Raw genomic sequence first — 17,250 nt, forward strand, 5'->3', positions numbered from 1 at the left:
TTTGGCGGTTACTGTATTGTAGCTGGAGCTGGTTTAATCCAGTCCAGACTGATAGAATACAGGACAGATCAGATACTGCCTTGCTCAAGATCAAGTCTTGGAGTCATTGTGCCTTGAAACAGTCAGGGTTTCCGTATAACATACTGGTCCCCTATAAATAATAAATTAACTCAGTCAAAAGGTTTTGGGGGAAAACAGATGCAAACACTGTACTTAGAAAGGTAACTAATAAATCAATTAAACAGTGCACATTTTGGCATACACCTTGGTGAGGAAGACCTGGGAAATCTATGCTGTGGGTGTGACATTTACAGCAAAGGAGAGTGAGGTCTGCATGTGAGGAATGGTATGAGATGCCTGAAGCTACCTCTTATGGTGTATGTATGTAACATTTTTTTATCCCCCTTGCTGTTCCATGGTTCAGGCGACCCTCACAGCCCCTACCGCCTAAAGAGCACAGCAGTTGCCATACCAGATCAGCCCAGTACTTCTCCTAATCCAGTCTTCTCACTCCAACAGTTGCCACTCTCTGATACTTCAAAGAAAGGTGCAAGAAACCCTGTAGTGGACAATTATAGAATAGCCTGCCCACAAGGGAAGTTTCTCCCTAATCCCTTGCCATCAGTTAGTGGCTGTGTTGTGCCTTGAAGCCTGATGGTTTATATCCCTTCTAAAATTTATTTATATCCTGTCTAATGTGGCCATGAATGTTCTCAGCATCAATATAAATGTCTAATCATTTCTGAATCCTGCTAATCTCCTGGCCTCAATGAAACCTCATGGTAACAAATGCCATGTGTTAATTACACATAGTACAAGTATTTCCTTGCACCATTTTAAATTTGCTTCCTTCCAATTTCACTGGGTATCCCTTGATCCTGCAATATGAAAAAGGGCAACAAAATTAGAGCTTATTCATTCTTGCTGAGCCACACTGCTGTCTCTTGATTTGTTTCTTCTCTAAACTAGCTATTCCCTGCCTTGGCCCTAGTTTTCCTGGGTCAGGCTGTTAGGCAGTGGCCTAAGGGACAGCACAGAACTTCTGCCTTCACCTCATTCTTCACCTTATTATGCCTTCTCCTTGTTGCCAAGTTCATTTTGAAGGGAAACAGGGAGAGGAGATGCTGGAAGTCTCAGAAGTACATAACTTGAGGTTGCAGACTCTGAAATCAGACTGTTCTTTGTCATCTGGTAGTAGCTCAGGAGCAGTACCATGCCGCGGACTGATGCCAACGGCCTTTCTCTCTCAGGTACGTCCATGTCAGAGGCAGGGCAGGACATCTGCAGTGTGCTTTCCCCTTAGCCTGTTGCAGCCACTCTTCAGGCTGCTCCTGAAAGGGGAAGTCCTACTTCCTACCCCATCTCAGGCATTTCACTGCTTCCTTGCATCCACACTGGTGATCACCAGGCCATGGGATTTGCCCAGTCAGTTCTGGACTAATCACCCTCAGCCCCAGCCTGAGCTCTGCATGTCCCCGCTCTGCTGTCCTGCGCTCTGCCATCCTGTGCTGAGCCCCCACAGTTGCGAGCAGCAGCCCGTCACCCTTGTCTGGTCGGAGGTGGCATAGGAAACAGCAAGGGAATGTAAGTTGTGAAGGGGAGAAGCTAACAATGAGAAAGTAAATGGAATAAAGGAAAGGCTAGGAAAAGCAGGACTGGTATACAAATGGCCCCTGCTAGGTAGGAGGGAGCGGGAGGAAGGAAGTCCTAAACTGTGGTTAAACACCAGCTTTGCAATGGTTTCACTGGAGGTAAGAGCCTAAGGTGGTGTGGCTGTGCAGTGGTACTTTGCAACTGTTTTGGAGCTGGATGAGGGAGGCAAACTGAGGGGTTGTGAAGTGATGCAGTGGCAGCACGCAAAGTTGTAGCAGCTTGGTGTTTCGCTGAACCTCTGTTAGGGCAGTCCCACAAAGAAAACCATCCTCACTGTTGCTGGATGTTTTCCCATGACAGATTTCGAAATAGGGCCGTGGTATCCACCAGGAGAAATGGAGGTGTACGGGGTGTACGGGTGAGAGGCTAAAGCACCTCAGGGCAGGGGAGGGTGTCCGGCTCCTCCTCCAGCAGCAGCAGCACGTGGAGAACACGAAGCGCCGCTTGGGTTCCCTCACTCAAAAATACAGAGTGAGAAGAGAAATCCCGGAGGGTTCCCCCTCGGCTGCACCCAGGCGCCAGCCCCAGCAGCTCCCCGCCACACCAGGCGGCCGCAGCCGCCCCTGGTGACCTGCCCGAGCAGGTGACCTGTCCCGGGCAGCCCGGCGGCCGGCCCCAGCGCCCTGGGACGGAGCGGGAGATCCGCCCGGGGCTGAGGCCGGGCACCGGCGAGGCCGGAGGTGAGGGGCTGAGGCGGAGTAGAGGGCTGCGGGGAGGGGCGGAGCCGCGTGACCCCTGAGGAGGAGAGGGTTGGAGGCTCCCCGATCGGCGCGCACCGCTTCGCCCCGGCGGGAGAGCGGGCGGGCACCGCCCAGCCGAGCCCGGGGCGGGGAGGGACACGGGAGCCGCCGCCCGTGAGGGGACAACGGCCGGCACCGCCGCCGGTGACCCCGCCCACCCCCGGCGGCCCCGCCCCGGCGGGCGTGGCCGGGCGGGCGCCGGGGATAGGGAGCCTGTTGTTGTGATGACCGCCGGCTCCGCCTCCTCCTCGTGCACGGCCGCGCAGCCCCCCGAGCCGCCCGGGCCCCGCCCACCCCGCCCTCACGCCTTTTGTCCACTCCCCGCGCCCCGCCCCGCCGGGCCCGCCCCGCCCCGCCCCTCCGCCCGCTCTCACCTTCCCATTCGTCCTCCCGCACCGAGCCACGCCCCCCTCAGCGCGGGGCCCCTCCCCTCCGCTGCCGGGTCCTGTCCCCTCGTCCCCGTGTTTTCCCCCCCCCCTCCCCCCCCCCCCGCCGCCCATCCCGCCCCGAGCCCATCTGTTCCCGGCGGCGCGGCGGTTGCACTGCAGGGCGCGGGCGGCGGCGCGGGGAGGCGGAGGAGGATGGGCCCGCGCAGCGGCGGCCGCCCGCGGCAGGGGCAGCAGCAGCAGCAGCAGCGCCCCCGCCGGCCCTAGCGCCCCCGCGCCGGCGCCGAGCCGCCCCATGCGCGGGCGGCAGCGAGGGGGCAGCGCGGGGCCGCCGGGGGGCGGCCGCTGAGCGGCGTGGCGCCGGGGGGCGGGCGGAGCCGGAGCGCCGAGCGGCGGCGGCACGCAGCCGCCCGCGGAGTGAGGGAGCGAGGGAGGGAGGGAGCGGGCGGCAGGCGGGCAGGCAGCCGGCGGCCGCGGGAGATGTGCCCGGAGGAGGACGGCGGCTGCGGCGGCGGCGGCGGCGGCGTGGCCGGCACCGGTGGCCCCGAGGCGGCGGTGGCGCTGGACGAGCTCCGCTCCTGGTGGGAAGTCCCGGCCATCGCGCACTTCTGCTCCCTCTTCCGCACCGCCTTCCGCCTGCCCGACTTCGAGATCGAGGTGAGAGCGTCCCCCGCCCGGTCCGCGCCCCGCCGGGCAGCCGCACCCCCGGTCTCTGCACCTCCACAGCCCCGCGGGCTGTTTTCCTGCCGCGGCGCCGTCCCCGCCGTGCTCCCGCTGCCCGGCGGGTCCCGCACGCCGCTCCCCGTGCCCCGCGCCGGCGGGCGGTGGGGCGGGGGACGCACCCCCCATCCCGGGCAAGCCGCCGGCTCCCGGCGCGGTGCAGCGCGGGGGCTCCCCTCCGCTTGCGGCAGATGCAGCAACTTCCCCGTCCCTCCCGGGCGCGCTCGGAAACTTTCGGCGCGCCCCTTCTCGGGGCGGCGGCGAGCAGGACCCCCCCCACCCCCCGGCTCCGGAGGCGGCGGGGCGCAGCGCGGGAGCAGCCGCGGGCGGAGCGGAGCCGGCCGCCGCCGGGCCGCATTGTTCCGCCGGGCCGGTGTCCGCACACAAAGGTGGTTGGGAGGTGGGGGGGGGGGGGGAACGGGACGGACCGACGGACGCGGCACGGAGCCGGCGGTGGGTCCCCCGTGCCCAAAATGGTGGCGGCGAGAGGCGGGCCCGGCCCGGTAACCCCCCCACCTCCCCCGGGTGTACCCGCGGCTGGCGGTGGTGCGGGGGGGTCCCCAGCCCGCTCAGCCTGTGCCCAAGTTGGTCCCTTTTGTTGGAAGTGGGGAGGAGAAGGAGGTCCCCACCTGGCCGGTGCCGCTGCGGGGCAGGGAGGGGGGGCGCGGACGGTCGGTGCCTAGCCGGGCGGCGGGAGGTGCAGCCTTTCTCCCGCATCCCAGCAAGCCCCGGCGGGGCCGGGCCGGGCCCCGGGGCACCGCGCCGCTCATTGTGCGGCTCCGCCGAGGCTACGGGGGAGCGGCGGGGCCGCCGCTGTACCCCGCGTGGGGAAAACTCCCGGCTTTCCTACCTTTTTTTATTTTTTAACCCATTTTCCTCTAACTTTCTCATGTGGGTGGTTGTGGTTAATTTATTTATTTTTTTATTCTTATTTTCGCGTGCGTGGCTAATGTTCCGTAAATATTTTGTGCTCCGGCTACAAACGTTACAAACAAAGTGTGTCCTGGTAGGAAATCTTTTGTGCTTGCTGTGAAAAGCTATTCTTGCCAGCGCGTTGGCAATAAACCGGGTGAATAACGTGCTGGCGTGTGTTTTTTAAAGACAGTAATTGCCCTGTGAATGCGAATTCCGAAGATGCTTAAAAGTTCAATGGGATGCGCGAAGCCCTAAAGAGCAAAAACTCCTCGAGCAGGATGTGAATTTCTGAAGAGGGGGAATCCCTTATGCGGTGCGAAATCTTGAAAGGGGATAAGGTCTCTCAATGATGCAACTTCTTGCGAAAGGGAACTCCCCTCCCCCTCCTATTGATGCCAAACCACTGGGGGGGGGGGGGGGGGAAGGCTCTCCGGGCCCAGCAGCGCAAAGTCTTGAAGGAACCTGAATTTACAATGATAAAAGGGCCAAGGCACTAGCCTTTCACCTTTGGAGGCAATTAGCATCTGGCTTGCTTCACAAATGAAGTAAATGTGGGCTCCCCTTTGCTTCCCGCAGCACGCTTAGGGTGGGGGAGTTAACATCACTCGGGACAAATTAACTTGCCTTTTTTTTGGGGGGGGGGGGGGTGTTGGGTGTTTGGGGTGTGTGCCCGGGATGAGAAGTGCGTGCGGTTGCTGCTGGGAGGGTTGCAGAGCAGAAGGAACCCACGGAAAACGTCGCCAAAACCCTCTGTGCGCGTGGATGGCCTGCAGCGCTTGGCAGAAATGGGTTTTAGAGGGTGGCGTTTGTCCGAGGGACGGTTGAAATCGGGATGCTGTGAGAGGACGGATGCAGCTGTCAGAACTCGGTGTCTTAAGGCACGCAGAGTAAATCTCCTTCTCTGGCGCGGGCGGTTTCAAAACTTGCAGTTCCTTGAAGCTCACCATCTTGTTACCTCTTGCCTGGCGTAGTTGTTCCAGTCTCATCACTGGTTTCAGGGATATCTGGGAACGGTGCTTTGTACAAAGAGCTTGCCCAAACAGTTCGTGGTGTGAAACCGATGGCCAGCAGAGAGACTTATACTTCTCTTTTTTTCTAAGAGTACTGCTCTGAGTGATTTTTATTGTTGTTGTTACTACTTTATTTGGCTGCATAAGGAAGTCTCCCCCCCCTTGGTTTTGGACCTAATAGTGCCGGTGCCTGTTCTGCCTGTCTCACTGAAGCCTCTGAGATGGGCTTTGAGCTTCAGGGGTGTCTGAATAAAACAGAGGTAGCAGTTCTTCTAGGGGTTTGGCGAAACACTAGAACTTGAGGCAAATATTAGGGCGTAAATAAAACCCTACGTAACCATCAAAAATTGAAACTGTGCTCATCTACAAATGACATTTCCTTGCTTTAGCTTTGGTTATTGTGGAGAGGCATGCTTGTGGCTGAATGCAAGCTGTTTGAGAAGTTACTGCCCCTTCCCTCAAAAGTTACTGTCCCTCGTGGGTAACTGTGGGGTGCCAATCCATTTGGATGCAAAGTAAAACAGGTGGTTTGAGTGAACCTCTTTTCTTCTGTGTGGGAGCAGAAATGGAGAGCTGGGGGGTTCAGCCGGAGGGTGGTCACACGCAAACTCCTTGAGCTTCATGGCAAATGTCTGCCCGAGCGCGTCCCGTATCTCTAAGGGATGGCCTTATGCTGGATGCAGTCAGCTGTGGAGGACGTTCTCCTTTTCCTAGGAGGGCTGAGCTCCTCTCAAGGTAAAACCTGGTTGGTGGCTTTTTTTCTCTTTTGGATACTAGTGTATCTCCAGTGGGGAGTTTGGTTCTAAACTCTTATAACATTGTTACAAAAAGTGAAAGTTTTAGACAAACATTAATTCTGCTTGTAACAAATAATCTCTGCTTTCCCCCCCCCACCCCCCCAATTTTAGGGGAGGGTGAGGTTAGCGTTTCACTGCCAGCCTCTGCAGTCCCTAAACCAGACAAAACCTGATCTTTCAGTATGTTTAAAAAAAGAACAAATAAAGGGCTGTAGTTATCTTTTGTTCTGTTTCTCCCCCCACCCTCCTGATTTATCTTTTGTTGGTTTTTTGTTTTTGTTTTTTTTGTTTTTTTTTTTTTCCTCTGGTGGGTCTGGCCATAGCTAGCTGGAAGGCTCTGTAATGATAGGCCATCTGGACCCATCCCTCCTGTGCCCAGCAGATTTGTTGATGGTATTTGAGAAGTTTGGGGGCTGTAGTACAGGGAGGCAGTACAGAGCTCTTTTATTATTATTTTTTTTTTATATGCAAACCTCTTGCCCTCTACTTATTGGCCCAAAAGAAGGTGAAGCTTCCAGATGTGAGGCTGCCATCAGCAGCTGGATGTTGGAAACCTGGGAAGCAGATGTTTTCTTTCTCTTCTTGCTGGACCAGTGCGTAGCCAGAGACTACTACAGGGAAGGGGTGTCCAAAAAATGAAAGAAAGAAGTGCATCCATCAGGCAAGGCCCTGGGCATTGTTTGGGGAGGGGGTGGGCGCAGCCAGCCCCCATGCTGGCTCCGGCAGATGCAGGCGCCTGACGAGGCGCAGGGCTCCTCTTTTCAAACCTCCGCCGCAGCATCGCCCGGCGATAGACTCAGGAGGGGTTCAGCTACCGCCAGCGGGTCAAAAGTTCAGTGGGCCAGGAGCGGGTGCTCCGGGACACGTTCAGCTTCACACCGTGTTTTTACGTGGATCTCTGAGGATGGCAGAGAGAGATTCTGCCTTCTGGGGTGGGTTGGTTTTTTTTCCTCTCCCCCCCCGGCCCCCCTTTAAATGGCTGCCTTGTCGGCCATCTGCTGTACAAAACTTACATGCCACTTCAAAAGTGGGCTTTTACTTGTGTTGGTTTGGTTGTCGTGGCTTCTTTTTCAGTGGTTTGTAAAATCTGCATCGAGTGGGTTTGTTCTTACCTATTCTAACAGTACTCCAGTGGGAGAAGGTCTGGCTGTACCGGGGCACATCATTCTTTTTGTAGGCATTACCTTGATGGACAGAAAGGATGCTTTCCACAGTCAAGTTAGTGCAGGCGATGATAGGGAGTGATTTGTTTCCCTCTTCAAGACCGGACTGTAATGTGGGACACCTCTCGTGACAAAGTCTCTCCTGGCCTTGTGCCCTCCTCTCTGCAACTGAAATATCCTCCTGGCAGCTGCAGCGATTGGTTGTGTCGAAAATATTAGGAGAATATTTAACGTTTTCAACCGTATTTCAGCACAACTTGAAAACACTGGACAGAAGCCAGCATGGCTCGGCCACCCAGCTCTTCGGCATGTGCTCCCAGGAGCTGTGGGCTAAAACATTTAGGAACTTCTGCCCGGGTAGGTCGAGGGGAGGTGACTTTCCAGAACGTGCTTGAAAATAGTCAAAACATTGTTGTTAACTTAGTTTATTTGGAAAAGAGGGAAAAGCCACATTACACAGGGAAAACATAAATCTTTTCCTGTGGTTTTTAAAAGTGCCTTTGGGCAAATTGCCTCTGCTGTTAACTTCACTATGGCTTTAAGATGCTTTTCCTCGCCTCTTGCCCCTTCCTAGCACTTCGGGCTCTGACTCTACCTTTAGCTACACTCCTCCCACCCACAGACAGGGCACTGCTGCTCTTGCCCACCTTTTTCCTCCTGTAGTGTGGTATCTGCCGTGCTGGTTCTTGAACAGGCTCTTTCTGTCAGGAATATTATGTGGCTGTTTCAAGCCAGCGGCTGCTACTGCTCCCGTGGGTCCCCCAGGAGGAGGAAGAGTGTGGAGAGAGGGAGAGCTGTGCTGCAGCCATGTGAAGGAGAGAGCAAAGAACAGGGTTTCTTCTATTTGTGCAAACCAGATACAGCTTTAAAAGCAAAAAAAACCCCACTTTTTAACATGTTAAACTCTAAATGTGTTAGGATTTTAATATTTGGAAAAAATTTTTTCAAGTGGGGACCAGATGGCTGAATATGCTTTGACCTCCACTGTCCTGTCATGTTAGTTTCTGCTAAAATTTCTTCATGGAGTCCATTCCTCTGTGCCCTCTGGGTGGGTCCCTTGTGATCTGTGACACCAAAATGGCACAACCTTCCTGTTCTGTCAGTGGTTTGTATGGGGTTAATTGCACAGGCAGTGTTGTACCAGTACCTGAGTGCTAAGCCTTTACCCATCTATAGCTATTCTGGTCTGGTACTGCATTATTATTTGTATTGCGGTAGCATATACAGCATGTGCTGATGCCTCGTCATATTGTATGATAGCAGAGATGGCCAGATAGCTTCTGATCGGAAGAATTTAGAATCTAATTAAGACAAATGCGACAAGTAGGTGCAGCAAGCTGACAAAATGTCAGTGAATTCATGTAGGTCAGATCTGCTCATAGAGGGTAAGTCTGAGTTTAAATGTCTTTTCAGTAGAATAGTTCAGGCATTAGGATGTCTGTCCCTTTTGCCGTTTGCCCGTTGGCAGTAGGCGATGTTGAAGTGGAAGGGAGTGGGCACTGACTGAAACAAGAGCAAACAATAGATCTGCTCAGTAGAACTTCTCTCCCACAAAGCACCTGGCTTTAGGAAAAGCAAGTCATCTGAGGAAAGGTAGAGTAACTGGCAGTGCAGGGAGAGGCTCTGTATGGCAAGTAGGCAGGGTCGGAAGAAATGATGGATTTCAAACATGCTGAAAGGAAAGTGTCAACCCCATTGTGCAGAGAGATCCATTTATGGACTGGCGTACAAATTTGGGTTACATATCACAGTCACGCCACGGTGGTTCTCCTTCCCCTGGGCAGCATCAGCTTCATCGGAGCAGAGGGTGCGAGCTGGGTATTTGTTGTTTGAACACCAAGTTAAAAAATCAAAATGAAATTGAGGAGTAGTATTGTTTTCATTGTTCTTTCTACCTGTCCTATCCACTGTTTGGTTTAGTTGCTTTGTTAGTGCCTCATCCCTCTCCCACATCTGTTCCAGCAGCAGTTCTTACATTGCTGGTATTCACTTTTGCTGCCTTAGTTATTCTGTTCATAATAGAATCATTAACACTCTACATGTCAGTATTGGGCTCTAGAGTTCATTGAGATTAATGGAGGGGAAGGCAGAGAGATACTTCTCAGAGCTGTTGTTTCAAGTGGTCTGCAAATTGGTAAGCTTTATATCAGTTTCCATTTCAAATGCAAGTCACATCTTTCTCAACTATAAATCTTAAACTTTTTAACAAGTGTTTACATCTCTTATGATGAGACTGTAGTGTGATTGGATACAAAAAGAAGGAATAGGTAGTTCAGGAGGCCGATATGTGAGTTAAAACACTATCTTAAGCCTATGAAAAGAAGCAAGAAGTGACTGCATGCAGCCGAAGGGTGTCTGAACAATGGATGAGGAAAGTTATTTTGACAGCAACATTTTGAATGGATGTGAGTTAGGTGACAGGGGAGTTGGGGAACGGCTGTAGCAGTCCAAGGCAGAAGAGAAAGAGGAATGCGATAAGACTTTCGGAGATTTGGATGGGGTACAGGGAGGTTGATACTACAAATGTTCTGTGGTGTTAGTAGTTGGAGGCAATTGCCCCTTCCGCTAGTGCAGCAGACTCTGAAAATTGTCTGGTGTTAGCTGATGTGTTTGTGTGCCCACAAGTTTAATGCTTTAAGCAGAACTTGTTTAAAAACCAATTTAAGATAATCTGGTGTAAGTCTTTCCCTGCTAGGGAAAAAAAAAAACCGACTTGTGTAGTAGCTTAAATATTACTTCACGTTTTGCTTTGTTTACAAAGACTTGCTACCACAAACCTGTACCGGTTAAATGCAATTGATGTGAACTCCTGCATAGTGCATCTAAATTAGGCCTCAAAAGTTTGTTCGTTTTGGAATTTGGTCTGACCAAACCAGCTAAAAGTAACACCTTTAAAGTGTTGCAGCTTTATATGTAGACCTGCTTAACTGCGGTCTTTCTCTCCCAGCAATAATGCCGGCAGAGCTGTGCCATTCTGCCCCTGGCATCTGTTAAGTGCCTGCATGAAGGGTGAAGAATTAACTTTTGTAATGGCAATGGATGCTTTCATAGACTTCTTTCAGGCAAAAATCTCCTCAAGAAAAGGGCCATAGGCAGAAATGACAACAGCCAGGCATTTAAAAATTCCCAAATTAAAAGTTTATCCTGTAAACCTTATTGTAGGTAGGTATGAAAATTATTATTTTTTCACCCCCCTCGTTACCAGAAGCAACAGCATCTGCTGTGGTGGTGGGAACAATGCAGCCTAGTGATTCCTCCTTCCTTACAGTAGAGAATCCTGTTAAACACACAAGGCTGTGCCTCAGAGTGTATCCTTTCAGCAGGCTTGTTCCTTTTAATGGGTGCCCATTCCTGGGGTCTCCATTGTTTCACCAACAATAGCACTAGGGGCAGCTGATTTGGTTGACAGAAAATGTGTTAATTTAACAGATCTATTCCCTTTAGCCGGTCTCCTTCCTATTGTGCCCCAGTTCTCCCCCAGTTCCTGGGGAGGAGGGAGCAGGGTCTGTTAGGTGGAGGGCTCCTGCAATTAGGAGGGGTTTTGCAGCCTTTTGTGTGAGAAACAGAAAACAGCTGATGGGGGAAAGTGTGGTTTGCTTACTGCCAGAACGCACATTTTTCTGCTTTTTTGGGGGGGCTTTTAAGTCTGCCTTTACTGGGGACGGGGGAATAACTTGATGCTACGCGCTGATGGCAGTCAAGGTCTTTGCTTTGCTCCGAGGTGGCCTCGCAGCCCAATGTGGCAACTGGTTTCAGAGCTGGCTCAACTTCTTGATGAAGTCTTTATATCCTGTAAATCCCTAGCTAAAACACCAGCTCTCCACTAAAAAAGCAAAGCTGCTGGTATCATCCAGGGTAGGGCCGCTGAGGGCTGGCTGGAGAAGGCAGTATGTTAAGTTAATTCTGAACAACTTGAAACGTGAGGGGTGTAATGGTCCTCAGGCCACCTCTGCCCTGGGCCAGACCACCCGTTTAACACAGTTTTGGGACTGATCTGATTTAAACGGTACAAGCTCTTCACTGTAGATGTACTTAACTGATTCAGGTCTCCCCTGTGTTAACATAGCTTAGCTCAGCAACAGTGGGGTGGTCGTGGGGGTGGTGTCTCTGGTTTTTACGCTGGTGTGGTCAAGCTGGTGTGTTCAGCCCGCTGGGAAGGATGGCGCGCACACTGCCGAGGGAGCGGTGAAACCTGAAGCTTTGGAGTTGGTGGCTGCCGGCTGCCAGAAGGACGATCTCCATCCCTTTCAAGCTCTTGCCCTGGTTGTGCTTCTGACTTTGTGGTTGGCCCCTTCCCTGGCACTAGCCCAGATGCTCGCTGGGTCATGGCTGGGCTTTTGGGGGGTTGCAGTGCTGTGGTGGGAGCAGGACCGTGTGCTTTTGGCGGCCACGAGCTGCCAGGTCAATCCACTGTGGCTCTTGAAACTCTAGCCTTAGTTTAGTTCTTATTGCTGGGGCTGGTGATGTAAAAGGAGCTCTGGAGGGTCTTTTTCGTCCTCATTGGTAAAGCTGTTAATTCTCTGGCTCTTCAGCCAAGCCTGCCGTAAAGGGGCTGGGGCTTTGCACAGCCAAAAGGTTGGAAGGCAGAGCTAGTTTCCTCATTACTAGTGAGCCCTGTACACAGGGAGTTGTGTGGCAGCAAAAATATTTATATATCCCTAGCACAAGGCAAAGAGGGTTGTGGTTTTTTTCTTGGTTGGGTTTTTGTTTGTTTTAGGAGGCAAAGGGTGAGAGTTCACTTAAAAGAGCTTGACTCTTAATAGAGCTTGTCATTGTTGCTAATATAAAACAAATGATGAGCATGGGAGTGGAGTCGAAGGCTCCCTCTTCTGGTGTGCTGGGAAGGTTCAAACACTGAAAAATAAGCAAGGGAAAAAAGCTCAGCAAGCAAGACCCCTTCTGTGCTTTCCTGTTGCATTTCAAGACCTCACTGAGGCCTAACCCTTACTGCCCAACACATAGGATGCTTCATGGCACTTGAATAAGTAATGTTAAGGGTGCTCTGTAAAAGTGAAATGCATTTTCAAATGCAAACCACATTACACTTGCAAGTAAAAGTGAGTCCTGGTTTCAGAAAGGTTCCCAGTCTGGACATGGAGGATGGCAGCCCTTCACGTCCCCACGTCTGACATTTCTCAGTGCTTCTCTTTACTTCTCTTTTCTGCATCCTCCTCTTGCAAAGGTCATGTCTTGTCCCATGCAGCTCCCAGGCCACGTGTGTGCATTGGCATGTAAACATGTTCAGGATAATTGCAGGGGCCAAGTATGGTGAGCACTCTCTATGGAAACTGTGTGTCCAAGGCTCCAGAACTCCTGTTGCTTTTGGTTGAGTCAGCCAAGAGTTCAAAACTTATTAATGGCTGATTGATGGAGAAATGTGCACAAGGAATAATACTTCGTTGGAATTTTTAGATGAGTTTTCTAAAAAGCCTTGAGTAAAGCACAGTTGTGAGTAACTCTGAAATTAGTAGGCTTTCAGGGTGTTAAAGCAGTGACTTTTCTTTCTTATTTTTGTATTCTTCAGTGGAGGGTTTGACATCACGTGGCCATTCTCCCTGTGTTGTTAGTGCAGACTCATGAGCGATGTCTGGTGGAACCAGAGAACATCAATTCTCAAGCTGCCTTCCCACAGCAGCTCCTGCCACCCGTCACAGATGGCAGTAAAACTGCTCACCCGGATTAAAAACCACAACACTTTTTTCTTTAAGCGAGCTGCATCTAACCAGGAGTGGTTCCCCCAGCCAGCTCTTTCCGCAGCCCCACAAAAGGGTTGTACCAGCATGACCGAAGCAGTGGCACGGGAATGGAAACAGGCAACAGGGAGGGGAAGGGCTTTTTATAGCTGACCCTTCTGCTGAAAGAAATGCTTATCACACTGCAGCCCTGGGTAGCAGGTGGAGTGAGACTGCACAGGTAACAAGAGGTCATGCAGCAAGGGGGGCACCTGGGGAAGAACCTTTACAGCCTCTGTAAAAGGGTTTTGGGGGTTCTTTTTTGGAACTCTATAAAGGCTTGCTATATTTCTTTCTTTTTTAAGTTAAAGTCCTGGTCAGAAAAAGTTTAAATTGAAGTTGGTGGTGATTCTTTAAACTTTTCCTCCCAAAGTCAGACCCGTACGTGCAGTTGAAATCAGTTAAACTTCACTGTAGCTGACAGTCTTGCACAAAACCAAGATAGTGCAAAATTTTATCTTAGAAATTCAGGCTATTCTTTTTTTAAAAGAACAAACTGTTTTCCAAAACGAGTTTCCCTTAGGCTCTGGTCACCCAGCAATGCAGGTATCTATCCATCAGGATTTACTTGCCTGTACTGAAGAAGCCTGAGCCGCTTCCCTTGTCGGACGGGCAGCCATGTAGAATAAACAGGGAATAGCAGTCTCGATTTCCTTTCTTTCAGCCCGATACAAGGTGCTGAGGCACAGAAGACTATTTTGCCCTTAAGATAATTGTGTGTTGGAGAGGATCAAAGGGCTTGAGGGTTTTTTTTTTGGTTGAAAGGGGATTTTCTCCATGGACAGCTGCAGTAGTGTATTAGTAGTGCAATGGATTATCTTTCCATGATCTGTAGGATCTCAACCAGCTATCGAGGGGCCCTGCTGAAGGCTGCTGCTGGGGGGAGGCAGAGTGAAAGTCTCCTGTAACAGGGAGACCTGTAATGGCTGGGAGCTCAGACCACTTGACTCCCCCTGCCCCAGCAGGGCGGGTGGTGCTGGATATTCTTAGACTGCAGATAGTGCTGTGGAGCATGGGGAAAGGGAGCCCGGCTCTCAGTTATGATTAACTGCAGCTGATGCCCTGCATCCACCCTGCTCTCTGATGGAAGTGCTTATTAAGGAATGTGAGAAGGGAGCTGATTCCAGCTGCTGTGGTGTCCCATAAAGGGCAATGTGTAATTTGGGAGGGTGTTACGAGTCACTCAGCAGAACAAACTACTCACTGTAGTAAGCGTCTGACCTGCCAAACGCCTGGACTTTCTCATTTTGGGAAGTTTTGGATGATGGCTGATCCACAAATAGCCGTGGCATTGAGAGGGAGTCCCTTCACATGTGTGGATGGGTATCTGTATCCTTGCTCTGTGCTTTTTGGCAGGGTGAGAGGCGGCGCATGTGGTCTGACTCTGGCAAGGGTGGCATGAAGGGATGGGACAGGGCTTGGTGCTATCAGAGGTGGAGATCAGGTCATGCTGTGCCTCCCTGACCTGGTTTCAGGGCTGGGGGACAAGGGGGCTGGAATGTGCATGGCGGAGCTGTCAAGGAATGCGGGTCCCCAGGTGGCCGCCTCAGTTGCTTGCGCTTAAGTCAGGCTCGAATTGCATCTGCCTGCTGGTTAATAAGTGGTGGGGCAGCTCTGCCTCGGCAGGTTGTCCTGTGTGCGCTTCCTGAGGTAGCAGGATGCCAGAAATATGGGGGTGACAATAGTATCTTGGTAGCCAATAAACTCAGCCCCTTGGCATTTTTAGAATTTCTGCTAACTTTAATGACGCAAGTTTTATCACTTTTGGGGTTTTTTTGTGAATAGCGAAGCACAAGCTGGGGGGAACCCAGCTTTGGATTTCAGGTCTGGGGATTTTTTCAGGACAGGCAGTTAGAAAGACCCGTCTTTTTTTGTAAGTGGGACTGGTTTTGGAATTAAATGATGAGCATGGACCGCCATATGATGTTGTGTTGTCCTTTCTTGGAGGAGTAACTACAATTTATAATCATTGCCTAGTCCATAGCCAGTTGGCAGGAAGGCTGCTGTGAAGGGATTGATTATTGGTGGATGCCTCTTTGTGCTGTCCAAGCCTGAATTTCTTGATCTAACCGGTTTCCTTCATTTGGAATGGCTGTGGTCAGCAGAGAGAAGAGAGCGAGCTACGTCTTACCTCTCAGCAGCGCTGTTTCTTGTTTGTGGGTTATGTTCAGGAAAAAGAAAGGGTCAACAAAAAGTGTCAATACTTCAGCATTCTCTTAGAAAGCCAGCTGGCTGGCCGGCTGGGGACTGCTTGCTATTTTTCTGCTTCCTCTTGGGATTCTCTCTGTATTTGTTTTCAGTGTGGTGGCTTAAACAAAACTAGGGCTGTTTGGTGTGAACATACTGGAGGCTCCACTTTTTTTCCTGGGAAATGCACGGGGAGAGTGGAAGCATCACTGGGAAGGTGATTTAGTGCTCAGAAATGGGAATGTCGGCCCTGCATTGCAAAGGCACGCTGGCAGCTGTGGCAATAGGAGCTAAGTTAGCATTTAAACTGGCAGTAGAGGATGTATAGAAGTACAGATGCAGTAGCACAGGCTTGAGCATGGACAGCAACATCTTTTGGGCTCCTCGGATAAACGCTGGCATAGTCTGGTCATGCGGAACCACATCCTGCTGCAGCTCCCCTGATAAACCTGGGCTAGCTAGTTAAAAGTTAGCATGTGCATGGCTAGGCAAAAAGCAGCTGTGCTGCTGTTGCACAGTAAAGTAACTGGCGCTGCTCTTTGAGAAAGGGAGTTTCTGAGCTGGGTATGAGCAGGCGCAGTTGTGCAAGTAAAGGGCTGATGGAGGAGGTGGTGTGGTGGGCTTAGGCTGGGCTGCACACGCCGGCTCGGCTGCCTCGCTGGCTTAGCCTGAGCAGTAGCAGTTGGAAGACGACAGCTGAGCTAATACTTAATATTGGAGGGGTGGGAGACTCCATGCCAGGTCTTGGAAGTATGATCCTAACCCTCTGCTTGTCTCCTCCTTTCCTCCCCCACTCCGGAAGCCCCTCTCTGGGCGGTGTGGAAGTGTCCCAGTTCTTGCAGCTGTGTTAATTGTAATGGGTCATTTAGTCCTGAAATCCCTGTTTAAAAGGGGCAAGTCCTTGCCTCGTGTGACAGCTGCCGCCTTGCACTTTTCCCCAGGCTGGAAATAACTGCATGTGACACAGGAGCAGAGCGCGGCGTGGGGGAGGGAGGAGGGTTTCTGGCTTCCTCTTAGTGCTATAATGGCTTTGCTGTGTGACTCTTCTCCCATGTGGACCATAGCAGAGTCATGCCCCACATATTTAGCAGATCTCTCAGTTGGCAGTGCCTAGGAGATATGCTAATGGCCTGGTGTTCTCTGGGCTCTGGTCGACTGGAGTCTTCTTGGACATCTGGGAGCGTGAGAGAAGGGGCACGCAGTGGTGGTGACACAGGACGCTTGCCTGGAGCATCAGGGAGCCTCCCTGGAGCCAACGTGCCTGGCCATCAGGAAGGGGGAGCCGTGCTGTTTTGTGCAGAGGAATAGAGATGATGGGAGGGAAAATAGAAAGCTTTCCACTCTTTGCTCCCATCTCCTTTCCAAAATCCAAAGCCTTGAGCCCATGGAAACCTGGCCAGCTTTTCCTCCTAGCTGAAGGGCTGTCTCCTGATTGGAATGACAGCTTTGAACTGGAAGACATTATTTCATTAGCGTGCTAATCAGATACAGAGATTACCTGATTGGCTACTTAATAATTAAATGAAGTTGCCTGTAATTCTTTGAGCACACACAGAACTAATTAAATTAACCCTTCACTGCCCTGTGTGCCTGGGGTGCACTTGTGTGAAATGGAGAGGGCAGCTTCCCCAATGTGGGGACTGTGAGCAGAAGGGGGTGATGGTGGCAAAATGGCCACTGCTGAACTGCCAAAGTGGTCCTTTCTTATCAAGAGCCTAGAGAGGAAAAGACAACACAGTTGTACCCTCCAGTGTACTTGGTGTTTGGCCTACCTGGTAGGTGATGAATATGACTGGCAACACTTGACAAAAAAATCTTGTCCTCAAATAGCCTGGAGAAAGCACTGGGCTTATGGAAGTTGGTGCCTAGGTATGCACTGTAAACCAGACGATAGCTTTGTATCACCCGATGAAGAGCAAAGTATTGGAAAGAAGGATGCACTTCACA

General features: G+C 51.7%; 1 protein-coding gene across 2 annotated transcripts in view; it reads left to right on the forward strand.

The window, feature by feature from the left end:
- The first annotated feature begins 3,218 nt into the window (after window positions 1-3,218).
- Window positions 3,219-17,250, forward strand: part of LOC135314679 (chromatin remodeling regulator CECR2) — a 97,827-nt gene continuing 83,795 nt past the window's right edge. For both annotated transcript variants that reach the window (XM_064458638.1, XM_064458647.1), the window contains exon 1: window positions 3,219-3,436. In XM_064458638.1, coding sequence (XP_064314708.1) covers window positions 3,260-3,436 — 177 coding nt within the window. In that variant the 5' untranslated portion in view covers window positions 3,219-3,259. The remainder of the gene's footprint in view (window positions 3,437-17,250) is intronic.

The sequence above is a fragment of the Phalacrocorax carbo genome, chromosome 1, assembly GCF_963921805.1.
Source record: "Phalacrocorax carbo chromosome 1, bPhaCar2.1, whole genome shotgun sequence".
NCBI lineage: Eukaryota > Metazoa > Chordata > Aves > Suliformes > Phalacrocoracidae > Phalacrocorax > Phalacrocorax carbo.